At 33.9% G+C, this 16,865-nt stretch overlaps 2 protein-coding genes and 1 long non-coding RNA gene across 3 annotated transcripts; 1 reads left to right on the top strand and 2 right to left on the bottom strand.

The window, feature by feature from the left end:
• Window positions 1-1,951: 1,951 nt before the first annotated feature.
• Window positions 1,952-4,882, top strand: LOC114423761 (putative receptor protein kinase ZmPK1). Its single transcript, XM_028390632.1, has one exon. It carries the CDS (start codon window positions 2,083-2,085, stop codon window positions 4,450-4,452), a length of 2,370 nt encoding a protein of 789 aa, XP_028246433.1. The 5' UTR covers window positions 1,952-2,082; the 3' UTR covers window positions 4,453-4,882.
• A 197-nt stretch (window positions 4,883-5,079) lies between these two features.
• On the bottom strand, window positions 5,080-5,775 carry LOC114423763. Its single transcript, XR_003668903.1, has 2 exons — window positions 5,520-5,775; window positions 5,080-5,433 (listed from the first exon to the last, which is right to left on the bottom strand). It is a non-coding gene; the product is annotated as an uncharacterized LOC114423763 (long non-coding RNA).
• A 2,164-nt stretch (window positions 5,776-7,939) lies between these two features.
• On the bottom strand, window positions 7,940-11,062 carry LOC114423760 (putative receptor protein kinase ZmPK1). The gene has a single exon (XM_028390631.1). It carries the CDS (start codon window positions 10,405-10,407, stop codon window positions 8,029-8,031), a length of 2,379 nt encoding a protein of 792 aa, XP_028246432.1. The 5' UTR covers window positions 10,408-11,062; the 3' UTR covers window positions 7,940-8,028.
• Window positions 11,063-16,865: the final 5,803 nt, after the last annotated feature.

The following is a 16,865-nucleotide window of genomic DNA, read 5'->3' as shown; positions in this document are numbered from 1 at the left end:
TACAACGTTTGAAGAGGGAGGTTTAGAGAAAAAGGCACACATGAAAAAAGAAAATATGGATAATATTGTATTTTTACTCTTATTAGAAACTAGACAAAAAAATTTAGTGTGATTTAGTGAGTTATAAATTTTTTGGTATTTGTCCAATTCATCATTCTTTATTTTGTATTGTCCCTCAATCATTTTTTAAATTAAATGTTGGATAAATATTTTTGTATTGTCCAATCTCTTATTTTTTAGCGAATCAAACGTAAGTTAATTTATTCATATTTATTTTTTGTAATTTTTTAATCTTATTTTGAGTAAAGAAATTAATATGATATGTAAAGTAATTGATAACTACTATAAAAATAAATCAAATAGAGATAATAGATTATGTATTTCTTATAAAACTATTTACATAGCCAACTAGTCACAATTTATTATATATGTTTATTAATTTTTATGATAATTTATTTAAGAGTAATATCAATTATGATATGTTATTGAATGACAACATAGAATTGTTTTATATTTGTACCATTCAATTCATAAATATTTAGTCTTTACGGAATAAGAAATATTTTTATATTACATATTATTATGAAATTTAAAATATATAAAATAGAAAATAATTAGAGATAACAGTTTGAAAAAAATAACATTTTTTCTATCATAACTAGGTTATTTGAATCAAACTAACCTGATCTAGTTGTATTGGTATAATTTAATTTGACATTTTTTTGTTAAAAAAATATAAACTAATCAATCTAATTAAATATGATAAGCTCAAAATAAATTTTATCATAAACTTAATGTACAGCCTAAAAGTGGGTTGTGGGTGAAAGGAAGAGATATAAAGAAAGATAAAAATAAAAGAAAACCTTAAATTGATAAATGTAATAAATGATTTTATATAATATAAAGAGAAAGATAGAAAAAATATAAATGAAAATAAAATAGAAGAAAAGCTGAGAGTATATATATATATATATATATATATATATATATATATATATATATATATATATTTTGACGGAGAAAACTAAGTATATAAATATAATAAATCAAGTAAGAATTATTTGTTTCACTACAAAATTATCATAATATTACAAGCATGCTGCAAGTTGTAATGTTATTTATTCCCCCAAGGGAAACGATGATTGGTACCAATTTTATTGGACAAAGCATGGTTACCCAATAAAAAAATTGATCAAATAGGATTCATGCTATTTCTTACAAATAGTCTTCTTATCATGTAGCAGTTTTTGACTGTCGACGCCGTTTCCTAAATATAAAATGGTATCTATTATTAATGCATTTTTTAATCAAAATCATTCGACGGATAATTTTTTTTATTTGTATGAAAGACTCATTTCTATTTATTTTTTATTTCTTTATGTTTACTATCACATCAAATATTACATCAATCAACCACCCAAATCATCCAATAAATTACTTCTAATAAAGAATATGTAGTTTATATAATATAGATATATACAGAAGGATCCAATCACATCAATACAATTATTATATCATTTAATAATATTTAATTGAATAACATTTTTTAAAAATTTACCATAAAAGTTATTTTCATATATATCATACATACAAAATTTTATATTAATAAATGAATATTTTTTATCTCATTTATATAAATTAAAATTAATATAATAACATTTTTTAAAATATAATGAAATATGAATAATTTGATTGCTTACTTATTAATGTTCAATTTTGATAAAATTTGACACAAATAATTTTGGTAATATATAAATATAATGTAACAGTTAAATTAATATAAATAATATTTTATATTAAATTATTAAATGGGTGTAATATATATATAAAACTTTCTCTCTTTAATTTCTTTTTTTTCTTTTTCTCCCCCTCCCAAAAATTAGATTGGACGTTTACAATTTTTCTTCTTAAAATAGTCTTCTCATCATACAGCAATAGCTCTAAACATACTTAGAATAAAATATGAACAAGTGGGGTTGGCGCCATACCATTTAGCATTATCCTTTTTCTTACATACAAATAGGGGCATCATTCACATTCGCACATAAATCATCCAGAAATTGGTTTGCAAATTGCACGACCATGGCTTTCTCTATCTCACTCTTTTTATTAGTCCTGCTTTTTTCTTTCCAATCTTCTTCATCTTCCCTATTGTCATTGAACAAGGGGTCCTCCCTCTCAGTGGAGAAACACGCAGAAGACGTTATTGTCTCCCCAAATCAAATGTTCTGTGCTGGCTTCTTTCAAGTTGGTGAAAATGCCTTCTCCTTTGCCATATGGTTCAACGACCCTCACACTCACAACAACAACCACACCGTGGTTTGGATGGCAAACCGTGAACAACCCGTTAATGGAAGGCTGTCAAAGCTTTCCCTCTTAAACAGTGGTAACATGGTCTTGGTTGATGCAGGTCAAATCACCAAATGGTCATCAAACACAGCGTCACATGCTCCAGTAAAGTTGCATCTCCAAGATGATGGCAATCTTGTGTTACTTGATCTCCAAGGAACCATTTTGTGGCAAAGTTTTGATACCCCAACTGATACTCTCCTTCCCGGTCAATTACTTACCAGACACACACAACTAGTGTCTTCAAGAAGCCAGACTAACCATTCTCCTGGTTTCTATAAGATGCTATTTGATGATGACAACGTTCTTCGTCTTATTTATGATGGTCCTGATGTCTCAAGCACATATTGGCCACCACCATGGCTACTCAGTTGGCAAGCTGGAAGGTTTAATTACAACAGCAGCAGAGTTGCAGTGTTAAATTCTATTGGAAATTTCACTTCATCGGATAATTATGATTTTTCCACGGATGATCATGGCACGGTGATGCCAAGAAGATTAAAACTGGATTCAGATGGAAACGCTCGTGTGTACAGTAGAAATGAGGCTTTAAAGAAATGGTATGTTTCATGGCAATTCATATTTGATACATGCACCATTCATGGGATTTGTGGTGCTAACAGCACTTGCAGTTATGATCCTAAAAGGGGACGGAGATGCTCGTGTTTACCAGGATATAGAGTGAAGAACCATAGTGATTGGTCTTACGGGTGTGAACCCATGTTTGATCTTGCTTGCAGCGGAAATGAGTCTATCTTTTTGGAGATACAGGGCGTTGAGTTATATGGTTATGATCACAAATTTGTCCAAAACAGTACATACATAAACTGTGTGAATTTGTGTTTGCAAGATTGTAACTGCAAAGGGTTTCAGTACAGATATGATGGTAACCAAATATTTAGCTGCTATACAAAGTTACAGTTGTGGAATGGAAGGCGTTCACCAAGTTTTAATGGAACAATTAACTTGAGACTTCCCAACAGCAATAACTTCTCCAAGGAAGAATCTGAGAGTGCAGATGATCATGTTTGTTCTGTGCAGCTTCACAAAGACTATGTCAGAAAAGCAGCAAATCGTTTTGAGAGATTTTCTCTGTGGCTTGCTACTGCAGTTGGAGCTTTAGAAATGATTTGCCTTTTGATGATTTGGGGTTTCTTGATTAGGTCCCAGCAAAAGTCTAGTGCAAATAAACTAGGCTACCATCTTGCAGCAGTGGGAATCAGAAAATATAGTTATTCTGAGTTGAAGAAGGCAACAGAGGGGTTCAGCCAAGAAATTGGAAGGGGTGCGGGAGGGGTTGTGTACAAAGGCATTTTATCAGATCAAAGACATGCTGCAATTAAGAGACTCTATGATGCTAAACAAGGAGAAGGGGAATTCCTTGCTGAGGTGAGCATCATTGGAAGGCTTAACCACATGAACTTGATTGAAATGTGGGGATATTGTGCTGAGGGAAATCATAGGTTGCTGGTGTGTGAGTACATGGGAAATGGTTCTTTGGAAGAAAATCTCTCATCTAACACACTTGATTGGAGTAAGAGATATAACATTGCTCTGGGAGTGGCAAGAGTTCTAGCATATCTGCATGAAGAATGCTTGGAGTGGATTTTGCACTGTGATATAAAGCCCCAAAACATACTTCTTGATGCTAGTTATCAGCCCAAGGTAGCAGATTTTGGCTTGTCCAAGCTACTAAACAGAGATAACCTCCACAGCAATTCAACTGTTTCAATGATCAGAGGAACTCGAGGATATATGGCACCTGAGTGGGTTTACAATTTACCAATCACCTCTAAAGTGGATGTTTACAGCTACGGAATTGTTCTCTTGCAGATGATAACTGGAAAAAGCCCAACAACCGGTGTCCAAAGCATTGATGGAGAAGAATCACATAATGGAAGGCTGGTAACTTGGGTGAGAGAGAAAAGGAGTGCCACATCTTGGCTAGAGCAAATAATGGATCCAGCAATCAAAACAAATTATGATGAACGCAAGATGGACCTTTTGGCCAGAGTGGCTCTGGATTGTGTTGAGGAAAAGAAAGATTCGAGACCCACCATGAGCCAAGTAGTCGAAATGCTTCAAAGCCATGAAACTAATTAATCCGGTGTAATATTAATGGTGCATGAGGTTGTATCATTAATTCTCAAAGATTACTGTCAACATATTAGGCATTTGGATCCTAACCAGCAGGAACTTCTCTCATGCTCTCTTCAGCAGCAATCTTGTCCAAGTATTATTTATACCAACATTGCACACTGAGGCATTTCTCCAACTACTGAAGTGTTATTGGAAAGGGCCTTACTTACAAGAGTCAGGATGCACATGTAGATAATGCTTAATGTATTGATATTTTCTACCTTTGTAACTGACATGGTGATATAGAGTTATGCATAGGATAAATGTTAGAGCATCGATATACAGAAACATTATATCAGAAGTATTTTTTGAATTGAGTCATAGCATCCATCCAGTTATGCCCATGTACTAAATCCATGTAATACTACACAATTATGCTTCGTAACTCACCACTTCAAGGAGAATGAAGTCTAGGAGCTTAGCTTGTTTATTAAATCATGAAATTTGGTGTCATCCATCCACATTAAATTTCAGGTAAATGATTGTGGAGCCATGCAACAGTGTGAAGCTTGCTGGCAATTCCTTTAAGTAATAAAGTGACATGGTTCTGCTTATTGTTTAAGAGAGGAGGAGGGGAGGGAGAGGTCTGTGTACACGTGAGTTCGAATCCTTCTCACTAACAAAAGCTAACAAATTAACAACTAACATTGTCCTTTAAAGAAAAGTTTAACATGAGAAGCGATAATTACATGGATAACAACAAATTAGGAGGATAGTGGATAAAAAGGATATAAATATAACTAACAAAACTGTTGTGGACTTATGGTTCAGGTAGGTGCACATAAGCATATAATTACACTACATCTCCCAGATTATCCAACAAAAATAAATGCAGAAACAATTGAGCAAGAGTTCTGAAGGCAATACAGTAGTTTTAGGTTGGTCATGGCAGTGACACTGGAAGGAATTGGTCCTTTGAAATCAGTTGAGGAAAAACAAAAATCCCTGGAAAAGAAAAAAACTAAAAAAAATGAATGTAGATGATAATTAACAGCTTATGCAAGGGGAATAAGCACAAGAAAAAAGTTGACTTTTCTAAAGAAAAGGTTATAGAGAAGGCCGTTGTAGCAGAGGGGCAAAGTCGAAGGCCTTATAAAGAACACGTACTAATCGGCGCCGTCTTGCCGTCATGGCGATTTTTTTGTTCTTTTTTCTTTTTTGGCAGTGTTCGCTGAGTGCAGGAGGAGTTCGGTAGTTGAGAAGAGGAAGGGTGAACCAGAGAGGTATGCGCCATTAGATTAATTCAATGGCTCAGATTAATTTAATTCTTGTGAACTTTTGGATATAAATGTAAGGTGGTGATTGGTGCAGGAGAGAAGTTCCTCCAAGGTACTTATAGGATACTTCTAAATTATCATGATTCTTATTAGTCTTTGCGATATCATAAATAATTAAATAGGAAGCTATTAAGTAGCTCTAAATTATTATAATTTTTCTAACAAGTCTTAATTCAAGTAATTTTGGTATCAAGTTTAAGTATTCTGAATGAAAAAAATATATATTTAGGAGAAAAAATTCCATTAAAAATGATTAACTAAAACTTTTAACAATAAATAATTACAAGCAAAGTCTTCAAATCAAACAATATTATTATTTTATGTTAATCTTTACATATTATCGTTTTATTGGGATAGAAGATACTAGGTCGTTTTAAATATTATGATTCTTTTTTAATTTTTATATAACATTTTTTAGAGGAGTTTCTTATATAATATATAATTAAATATTATCAATTCTAAATTTTGAATGTTATATATAAATATTCATTTGGATTATAGACATATGATAGTTTTTTTTCTTTCTTAGAAGACATGATAGTTGGAACTACCTAATAATTTTTTTGTCACTGTATAAGTTTTGGTGGGCATGCACTATTGACCGATCTTGTGATGAATGGACCAATAAAAAAATAAATTAATGAATAACAGAAAAACGGGCCATTTCATCTAACAATACAACAATTGGGCAATTAATTTTGCATTTGGTTAATTTTCATGAATTTCCTTTATCAATATTTTTGTTGAATTGACCAGCCATTAACATTGAAGGAATTTAATGTGGATTGACTAATCTCTCTAAAACCATTGGATCAATATTCATTGATATTGATCAATCTTGTGATCAATGGCATGGACCAATAGTAGAATACATTTACTAATTAATACAGATCACTATGGTAATCAATCGTCTTGGTTTAACTATAAAGAGAAAGGAAAAAAAATCTTGAGTGAATAACAATTGTAAAAATAAGCTAAAATATTTCTTTATTCATAATAAATATTTAATTTTTCATGTATTTTTTAATAATTTTTTTCTTTTGCATTGAATCTTTAATGAAACAATAACTTTTTTATCTTTGATATTTTGTTATGATCCTTGATAAATTAACAATTTTATTTTAGCTCCTAATAATTTTTGTTCATTTTGTATTAGTCCCTTTGTAAAAGGATTAATAACAAACAAACAAAATTTATTAAAGATCCAAAATAAGATTTGTTAATTAATTAGGGAACAAAAAAAATAAAAAAAGATAAAAAAAAATAAAATTATAAGTTTAGAGTATAATGGTGATCTCTGACCCAGATATCACGATTGCTATTCAGAAGACAGTTCCTATTGCATCAGCTAACAACAGAAGCTGAAGTTGAGGAGGACAGTGCTCAATAACTGATCATCTGAATTGGCTCCAGATTTTGCAATATCCAGTGAGCACAGACATTTGCCTCTCTAAGGACATGCTTAAAAGACAGCTGCCAGGGTCGCACTACTACAAATCACAGTTTTTACGACGGTTATTTCACACATTCGATGATGATTTTCAACTGTCTTTGCAGTCAACATTGTAAAAAGATAGCAATTTTCATAACGATTCAAAACCCTTCTTAGAAGGTCATATTTGATATCGATATGATAGCAAATTGTCTTCGTATATTTAATATTTACTCGATCCAGACATATAATCACAGATTGCATAAATAACAGAATGCAAAAGGATGATAAGCTTGAGTGCCTTCTGTTATTAACTTGATGGCTGATGTTGAATCAGATTCACAAACTAAGTAGCGTAACGATTAGTTAATTTGTTCTGCCATTTGTCCATTGACCAATAGATTAGTCAATATTAATGAATATTGGATTAGTGGTTTTGGCCATTAGTCAATTGACATTAAAATTGCTTTAATTTTATTCAATTCCAACAAAAATATTGATAAAAACTAAAAAGTATTCATTAATATTTGAGCAAATGTAAAATACATTGGTCAATTATTGTTTTGTTAGATGCATTCATCCATCATTTTATCATTCGTACACTGTACCCAAAAAAATTCTATGAATCGTCTTGCTGTGTTATTCATTTGAATTCAGACCATCCTCTTTAGTTTCCTGTTCATACCATACCTTGATAAAATTAGATGTTGGACCCAGAAGTATTATTGGTGTAATCATTTAATTTCATTCTATACATATCATCTAAACTTGATTTAACTTTAGAGTTGTTAAACAATATCATGTATATTGAAAAACATCTATTTAAAGAAATCAACACCTTAAACAATCATGGCTTTGAAGCATTTCTACTACTTGGCTCATGGTGGGTCTCCGATCTTTATTTACCTCAACACAATCCAAAGCCACTCTAGCCAAAAGGTCCATCTTACATTCATCGAAATTTGTTTTAATTGCAGGATCAATGATGTGCTCTAGCCAAGATGCATCACCCCTTTTCTCTCTAACCCATGTTACCAGCCTTCCATTATATGATTCTTCTCCAGCATTGCTATGGACACCAGTTGTTGGGTTTTTCCCAGTTATCATCTCCAATAGAACAATTCCATAGCTGTAAACATCTACTTTGGAGGTGATTGGTGAGTTGTATACCCACTCCGGTGCCATATATCCTCGAGTTCCTCTGATCACTGAAAACCTTAAATTGTTGTTGAGGTTATTTCTGTTTAGTAGCTTGGACAACCCAAAATCTGCTACCTTGGGCTGATAATTAGCATCAAGAAGTATGTTTTGAGGCTTTATATCACAGTGCAGTATCCACTCCAAGCATTCTTCATGCAGATATGCTAAAACTCGTGCCGTTCCAAGAGCAATGCTATATCTCTTACTCCAATCAAGTGTGTTGGATGAGAGATTTTGTGCCAAAGAACCATTCTCCATATACTCATACACCAACAATCTATGCTTTCCCTCAGCACAATATCCCCACATTTCAATCAAGTTCATGTGATTGAGCCTTCCAATGATGCTCACTTCAGCAAGGAATTCCTCTTCTCCTTGTTTGGCTTCATAGAGTCTCTTAATTGCTACATGTCTTTGATCTGATAAAATGCCTTTGTACACAATCCCTTCTGCACCCCTTGAAATCTCTTGGTTGAACCCTTTTGTCGCCTCCTTCAATTCAGAATAACTATATTTTCTGAACCCCATTTCTGCTTGATGGTAGCCTTGTTGATCTGCACCAGACTTTTGGCGCGTCTTAATCAAAAAAACCCAAATTATCAAAAAGCAAACCACTTCTAAAGCTCCAACTGCAGTAGCAAGCCACAGAAAAAATCTCACAAAACGATTTTCTGGCTTTCTAACATACTCTTTGTGAAGCTGCACAGAAAAAACATGACCATATGCACTCACAGATTCTTCCTTAGAGAAGTTATTGTTCTTTGGAAGTCTCAAGTAAATCGTTCCTTCAAATCTGGTGGAACGCCTCCCATTCAGCAACTGTCTCTTTGTAAAGCAAGTAGAATATTCCCCATCATATCTGTACTGGAACCCTTTGCAGTTACAATCTTGCAAACACAAATTCACACAATTCATGTAGGTACTGTTAGGTATATAATTACTGTCATATCCGTAAAACTCGAAACCTTGCAACTCCAAAAAGGTAGAATCATTTCCGTTGCAAGAAAGATTGAACATGGGTTCACACCCATAAGACCAATCACTATGGTTCTTTACTGTGTGTCCTGGTAGACACGAGCATATCCTTCCTCTTTTAGGATCAAAATTGCAAGTGCTGTTAACACCACAAACCCCATGAACGGTGCAAGTTTCAAATATAAATTGCCATGAAACGTACCATTTCTTTGAAGCCTCATTTCTGCTGTACACGCGAACATTTCCGTCAGAATCTAGTGTTAATCTTCTTGGCATCACCTTGCCATGATCATTTGTGGAAAAACCATAATTGTCCGATGAATTGAAAATTCCAAGAGAATTGAAAACTGCAACTCTGCTGCTGTTGAAACTAAACCTTCCAGCATCCCAACTGAGTAGCCATTGAGGAGGCCAATACGAGCTCGAAACATCAGGGCCATCGTAAATAAGACGAAGAAGGTTGTCATTATCAAAGAGCAGCTTATAGAAACCAGAGGAATGGTTAGTCTTGCTTCTTGAAGACACAAGTTGTGTGTATCTAGTAAGAGGTTGACCCGGAAGGAGAGTATCGGTTGGGGAATCAAAACTTTGCCACAAAATGGTTCCTTGGAGCTCACGTAACACAAGATTACCATCATCTTGGAGATTCAACTCTAGTGGGGCATTCGATGCTGTGTTTGATGACCATGTGGTGATTTGATCTGCGTCAAGCAAGACGATGCTACCACTGTTTAAGAGAGAAAGCTTTGAGAGCTTTCCATTAACGGGTTGTTCGCGGTTTGCAATCCAAACAACGTTTCTGTTGTTGTGGTTGTTGTTGTGAGTGTGAGGGTCGTTGAACCATATGGCAAAGGAGAAGGCGTTTTCACCAACTTGAAAGAAGCCAGCACAGAACATTTGATTTGGGGAGACAATAGAGTCTTGTGTGTGTTTCTCCACTGAGAGGGAAGACCCCTTGTTCAGTGACGATAGGGAAGATGAACATTGGAAAGAAAGAAGCAAGAGTAGAAAAAAGAGTGACGTTGGGAAATCCATGATCGTGCAATTGCAGTAGAAGCAAAGAATGCTTTAGGTTGAATGTGAAGTGATGCCCGTGCCTGTACGTAAAAAGAGGAAAAGGTTGACAATTGCATATTTTTGTATGGTTGAAAAGAAAAGACACAGAAAACAAATACTATAAGGAAGAGAAATTGGGATATGTGATAGTTGATATAGAAATAGAAATTGAGAGCCAGACTCCATTACCAACAGCATTAGTTAAATTGGCGCAGTCAATGCTCAAGTTCTTGCTCAATAAATGACCCACTTGATCCATTCCATTCTCAAACGACAGCTTATACCATAGAGGCTATATTATAGTGCCATAGAGGCTATATTATAGTTTCTTATTCATTTGAAGAAAGAAATTTTGATTAATATGGAGTTGACTCAGAAAGTAAGTAAAATTTAACCAAAATAACTTTCAGCCAAGCTCGAATTCGTATACTCCTGCTATTTAGCACCACTTAGCTATATTACAATCCTTACTACCCATAGATAATTATACGGGTAGATAGACTCCCATTAAGTCAAGAGTGTTATAAGGTAGGTGGACTTGGTGATTGAAGGGGGAATAAAGACTATGAGCAAATAAAGACTACAAAAAAATGCAGGAACTCAGATTAATAAAAATTGAAAGATTTGATATTAAACAAAAGAATAACTTAATATAGTCTTGAAAACAAGACAGCCTATGGATTGATATCAGATAGCGAGAAATTGTTTTGCTAAATGAATAAATCAATATCCGGGGACTTTTAGCCTCTAGAAATTTCTTTTTCCATTCATGATCTTTCTTTTTCCTCCATCAGTCAATGTAAGTTCAGTTCAGAATCAAATCCAAATCCAAAATCAAAATGAGCTTAAGTGAAAAACCCTTTCATCATAACAAAACTGTTTATTTTTTAGGCTTAGGGTTTGAGATTATGGGTACATGGTCACTGACTTTGTCATCAATGTAATTTGGATACTATTTAACTAGATCAGTTGTCCTACTTAATTCATGGTTAAAATCTGTTTAACATCCTCATAAAATTGAATATGTTCAGATTTAGTTCTTACAAAAATTTTAAAATATTTTTTTTTTTGTAAAATTAAATATATCAAATTTTAACGTGCAATTAATTAGATTCGAATGAATCCAAACCTAAGTGACGATCTTAAGTACGATACAAAGTTAATAATTACATGATACTATTAACTTAGCTATTGTGAGGCAAAGTTAATTATTTTGGAACTTTTCAATAAGCTCATGAAACTTTTAATAATAATATATTTTTCGTTATTAAATTTTTTTAAATTTATGATTTTAGTCTTCAAACTTTTATCCCTGAAATGTTTTAGTTCTTTTTATTTATTTTCAACGTTAAGCGATAACTTACATTTATTTTATTATATTTTTTAACAGCTAAAAATTGTATAAACAATATATTTTTGAAACACTTCCACCCACACCCAAAATTACACCGAAAAAAAAAGCCCATTCATCGTACCTCTTTGACTCTGTTAATCAAAACCCCATTGAGTTGCTCTGTAGTCCCCCGTGTCTCTCTTCTGTCAATTCATAATTGGAACACACAACAAAACTCAATCCCCTTAGCATAGCAGGGCATATTCTACTGGAGATATGCTTTTAGCGTAAAGTATCACTAGGGCGATTAGCAATACTCATCAAGACTGAAACAATCTTTATCTGTTTGGTACTACAAAATATAAATTAACGAGTCTTTTATTTGATTATGCAATCTTACAGACATATATAATACATTCTTGAAAAAAGAAAAAGAAAGAAAAACAACGCAAACAATTAGAAACACTTACCGAGATTAACTACAGATGAGTAGGGGTATGCAAAAATTAATTTGGTAAAAAAATTAAATTGAAGGGGTGTGTAAAAACTAATTCAATAAAAAAAATTAAATTGAAGGGGTGTGTAAAAACTAATTCGATAAAAAAAATTGAATTGTATTAACCGATTTAGTTTTATATTTAAATAGTCAAGATTTAGAAACGGATTTAAAGTTGAACTGGTTTTAAAAAATTGATTTGAATTAAACTAATTTTTAATCAATTTTAAATTAGTCTTAAGAGCCAAATCAATTTTAAAATGATTTTCAAATTAATTTTTAAAATATTTTTAATTAAAAAAATATTTATATAAAAACCAGTTCAGTCAATCGAACTGGATTTATAGAAACAATAATCAAATTAATTTTATAAAATAATGTACTTATTTTATTTTTATTTGAACTAATTTAAAAAAAAATTAATTTTGGTTTGATTACAGTCCGAATCGATTTTTTTAAACACCCTGGACAGAAGCACACCAATCTAAGGGATTAAAACTGTTAAGATTTGACTGTTGGAACTGCCTAACAACTTATAGTAGATAAGATTTTTATGCTATTTTTTAGGAAAAAATAAAAGTCATGTTGACTGATAGGATAAAGCAGTTTTGATCCTATTCTCTAGGCATGATTTGTTAGTGGTGTTATCTTTCTGTTAGTGATGTTATCTTTTTGTTAGCAGTTACTATCTTTTCCATGCTTTTAAATACGTTGCTTCATATCAGAATAAAGTAAGCCTTTGCAGTCTCAATTTCTTTCTTTATGCTCCCTTTTATTGTTTAATATTTCTGCCTACTCTTATTAAAAAAAACAACAACAAATTGGTATCTAGAGCTCTTATCTTTAAGGGATCTGTGAGTTGAGAGAAATCACAATGGAGGGAGAAACATCATACACAGCAGGTTCACCACCAATTTTTTATGGTGAGGAGTACGAATTATGGGCTGCAAGGATGACTGCTCATCTTGAAGCTTTGGATCTTTGGGAGGCAGTAGAAGAAAACTATGATGTTCCTGAACTACCTTTAGATCCAACGGTGGCTCAGATGAAGAATCACAGAGAAAGGAAGACCAAAAAGGCTAAGGCTAAAAATTGCCTTTTCTCTGCTGTGTCAAAAATTATTTTTACAAGAATTATGAACTTCAAGTCTGCCAAACAGATTTGGGATTATCTCAGATCAGAATATCAAGGCTGTGAAAGAACCAAAGGCATGCAAGTACTCAACTTGGGCAGAGAATTCGAGATGCAGAGCATGAAAGAGACTGAAACAATTAAAGGCTACGCTGACCGGCTGTTAGGCATAACAAATAGAGTGAGGCTTCTTGGGAAAGACTTTCCTGATGAAAGAATAGTGCAAAAAATCCTGGTCACTATACCCGAGAAGTATGAATCAAAGATATCAGCATTGGAGGAGTCTAAAGACCTGTCAACCATCACCTTGGGAGAACTCATAAATGCTCTACAAGCCCAGGAACAGAGAAGAATGATGAGACAAGAGGAGGTGGTACAAGGTGCGTTTCATACGAAAACACAAAATTCAAGAGGTGGCAAAGACAAGAAGAACAACAAATGGAGGAACGAAAAACCAGAAGGCTCCAACAAGCAGTAAGGTGAGACCTTTCCTCCTTGTCCGCATTGCAAAAAGACAAATCATCCTGAAAGAAAATGTTGGTGGAAACCAGATGTCAAGTGCAGAAAGTGTGGCAATATGGGACATGTAGAGCGAATATGCAAGTCCAAATCAGAGGAAGCAAAGGTGGTTGCGGAGGAACGAGAAGATGAGCAACTCTTTGTTTCAACATGCTTTGCCACAAGCAATAGTTCCAGTGATTCATGGTTAATAGACAGCGGTTGCACAAACCATATGACTAATGACCTGAACCTCTTTAAAAAACTTGACAAAACCATTGTTTCCAAAGTAAAAATTGGAAATGGTGATTTCATCTCAGTCAAGGGAAAAGGGATTGTTGCTATTGAAAGCTTGACAGGTTTGAAATATATCTCTGATGTCTTATATGTGCCTGACATTGATCAAAATCTACTTAGTGTTGCTCAGCTTGTAGAGAAAGGCTTCAAAGTTATATTTGAAGAAAATTGGTGCTTGATCAAAGATGCAAAAGGAAAAGACGTATTCAAGGTGAAAATGAGGGCTAAAAGCTATGCTTTAAATCTAATGGAGGAGAAGCAAATAGCTTTTTCAAGCATGGCCACCAATGTTGAACTATGGCACAAAAGGCTCGGACACTTCCATCTTGCTGGACTTTTATACATGCAAAAATATGCCTTGGTGAAAGGTGTGTCAATGCTTGAAGACAAGTTAGCCGATTGCATGGCTTGCCAATATGGTAAGCTAGTCAGAAAACCATTTCCTCAATCAACTTGGAGAGTAACTCAAAAGCTGCAATTAGTTCACACAGATGTTGGGGGACCTCAGAGAGTATCATCTTTAAATGCATTGGTGGAGAATCAAAGTGATTGCAGGTTGCAAACAATAAGGTCTGACAATGGGAAGGAATACAAAAATGATGTTTTTGATAAATTTTGTAAAGAAGCTGGCATTGAGCACCAACTCACCGTACCTTACACCCCACAACAAAATGGTGTGAGTGAGAGAAAAAATAGAAGTATCATGGAGATGACAAGGTGTATGCTGCATGAAAAGGAGTTGCCAAAGGAGCTATGGGCGGAGGCTGCAAACACTGCAGTATTTTTGCTGAATAGACTACCTACAAGAGTTATGCACAAAAAAACTCCATTTGAAGGCTGGTTTGGTTACAAACCAGATTTACAAAATCTAAAAATCTTTGGTTGTGTTTGTTTCTCTTATGTTCCACAGGTTAAAAGGGACAAACTTGATAAAAAGGTAGAACCCGGAGTTTTCATTGGATACAGCAACACCTCCAAAGCTTACAGAATTTTCCAACCTCAAAATGGGAAAATTCTTGTGAGTAGAGATGTCAAATTTATGGAAGATCAACAATGGAGTTGGGATGAGCCAATAAGGAAGCAGCTGCCAGAAATCCCACAGTTCCTAGATGATGATGTAGATGACATTCATGTCAGAGGTACAAGATCTTTATCTGAGATTTATCAAAAGAGTAATGTAGCTGTCCTAGAACCTGCAGAATTTGAAGAAGCTGAAAAGGATGACAAGTGGATAAATGCTATGAAGGAAGAGTTGAAGATGATAGAAAAAAATGACACATGGGAGCTAGTGGACAGACCTCAACACAAACAACCTATAGGGGTAAAATGGGTTTATAGAACCAAACTTAATCCAGATGGTTCTGTAAATAAATACAAGGCCAGGTTGGTGGTGAAAGGCTATGCTCAGGTGTTTGGAGTGGATTTTTCAGAAACCTTTGCTCCAGTTGCACGTCTTGATACAATTAGAATGCTACTTGCCTTGACTGCACATAAAAGGTGGAAAGTTTATCATTTAGATGTAAAATCTGCCTTTCTAAATGGTTACTTGCAGGAGGAGATTTATGTAGAGCAACCTGAGGGGTTTCAAATCAAAGGAGAGGAGCAGAAAGTTTACAAGTTGAAAAAAGCATTATATGGTCTTAAACAGGCTCCTAGGGCCTGGTACAGCAGGATAGATGATCATCTTCAAGATCTTGGATTTGTCAAAAGTCCAAGTGAGGCTGCATTATATGTGAAATTGGTAGATGCAAATTTAATCATTATTGCTGTCTATGTTGATGATTTACTTGTGACAGGAAGTGATGAGAAACTCATAAAGGAGTTTAAAACCAAATTTGAATACTTGAGACAAAAGCTTGGAGTTTGCAGTTTCAAAGTCAAGGAGGAGTGTTAAGATTTGACTGTTGGAACTGTCTAACAACTTATAGTAGATAAGATTTTTATGCTATTTTTTAGGAAAAAATAAAAGTCATGTTGACTGATAGGATAAAGCAGTTTTGATCCTATTCTCTAGGCATGATTTGTTAGTGGTGTTATCTTTCTGTTAGTGATGTTATCTTTTTGTTAGCAGTTACTATCTTTTCCATGCTTTTAAATACGTTGCTTCATATCAGAATAAAGTAAGCCTTTGCAGTCTCAATTTCTTTCTTTATGCTCCCTTTTATTGTTTAATATTTCTGTCTACTCTTATTAAAAAAAAAACAACAAAAACTTAAATATAGCTTGAAAATGGTTCACTTTCACCTTTCTTGGACGAACATAAAGCATATCCATGAGTGTGCATCGCTTTCATGGCTCTGAAACATCTCAATCACTTGCTTCATGGTGGGCCTAACATCTTTATCTTCCTCTACACAGTCCAAAGCAATTAGCCCAAATTTCCATCTTATTCACATCATGACTTAGCCTAACATCTTATTCACATCATGACTTGACCCATGATTTGCTCCACCCAAGATGTTCTTCTCTTTTTTCACTCTCACCCATGTTACCAGCCTACCATTGTGCGGTTCTGTCCATCAACTGTTTCAACATCCATTGTTTGGCTCTTTCCTGTTGTCATCTCCAATAGAACAATTCCATAGCTGTAAACATCAACATTTGAGGTGATTGGTAAATTGTAAACCCACTCAGATGCCATATAACCTCTGGTTCCTCTGATCATTGAAAAGCTTGAATTGT

The sequence above is a fragment of the Glycine soja genome, chromosome 8 (genome assembly GCF_004193775.1).
Source record: "Glycine soja cultivar W05 chromosome 8, ASM419377v2, whole genome shotgun sequence".
NCBI lineage: Eukaryota > Viridiplantae > Streptophyta > Magnoliopsida > Fabales > Fabaceae > Glycine > Glycine soja.
The sequence above is the reverse complement of the archived record's forward strand: the minus strand, read 5'-3'. Positions and strand labels throughout refer to the sequence as shown.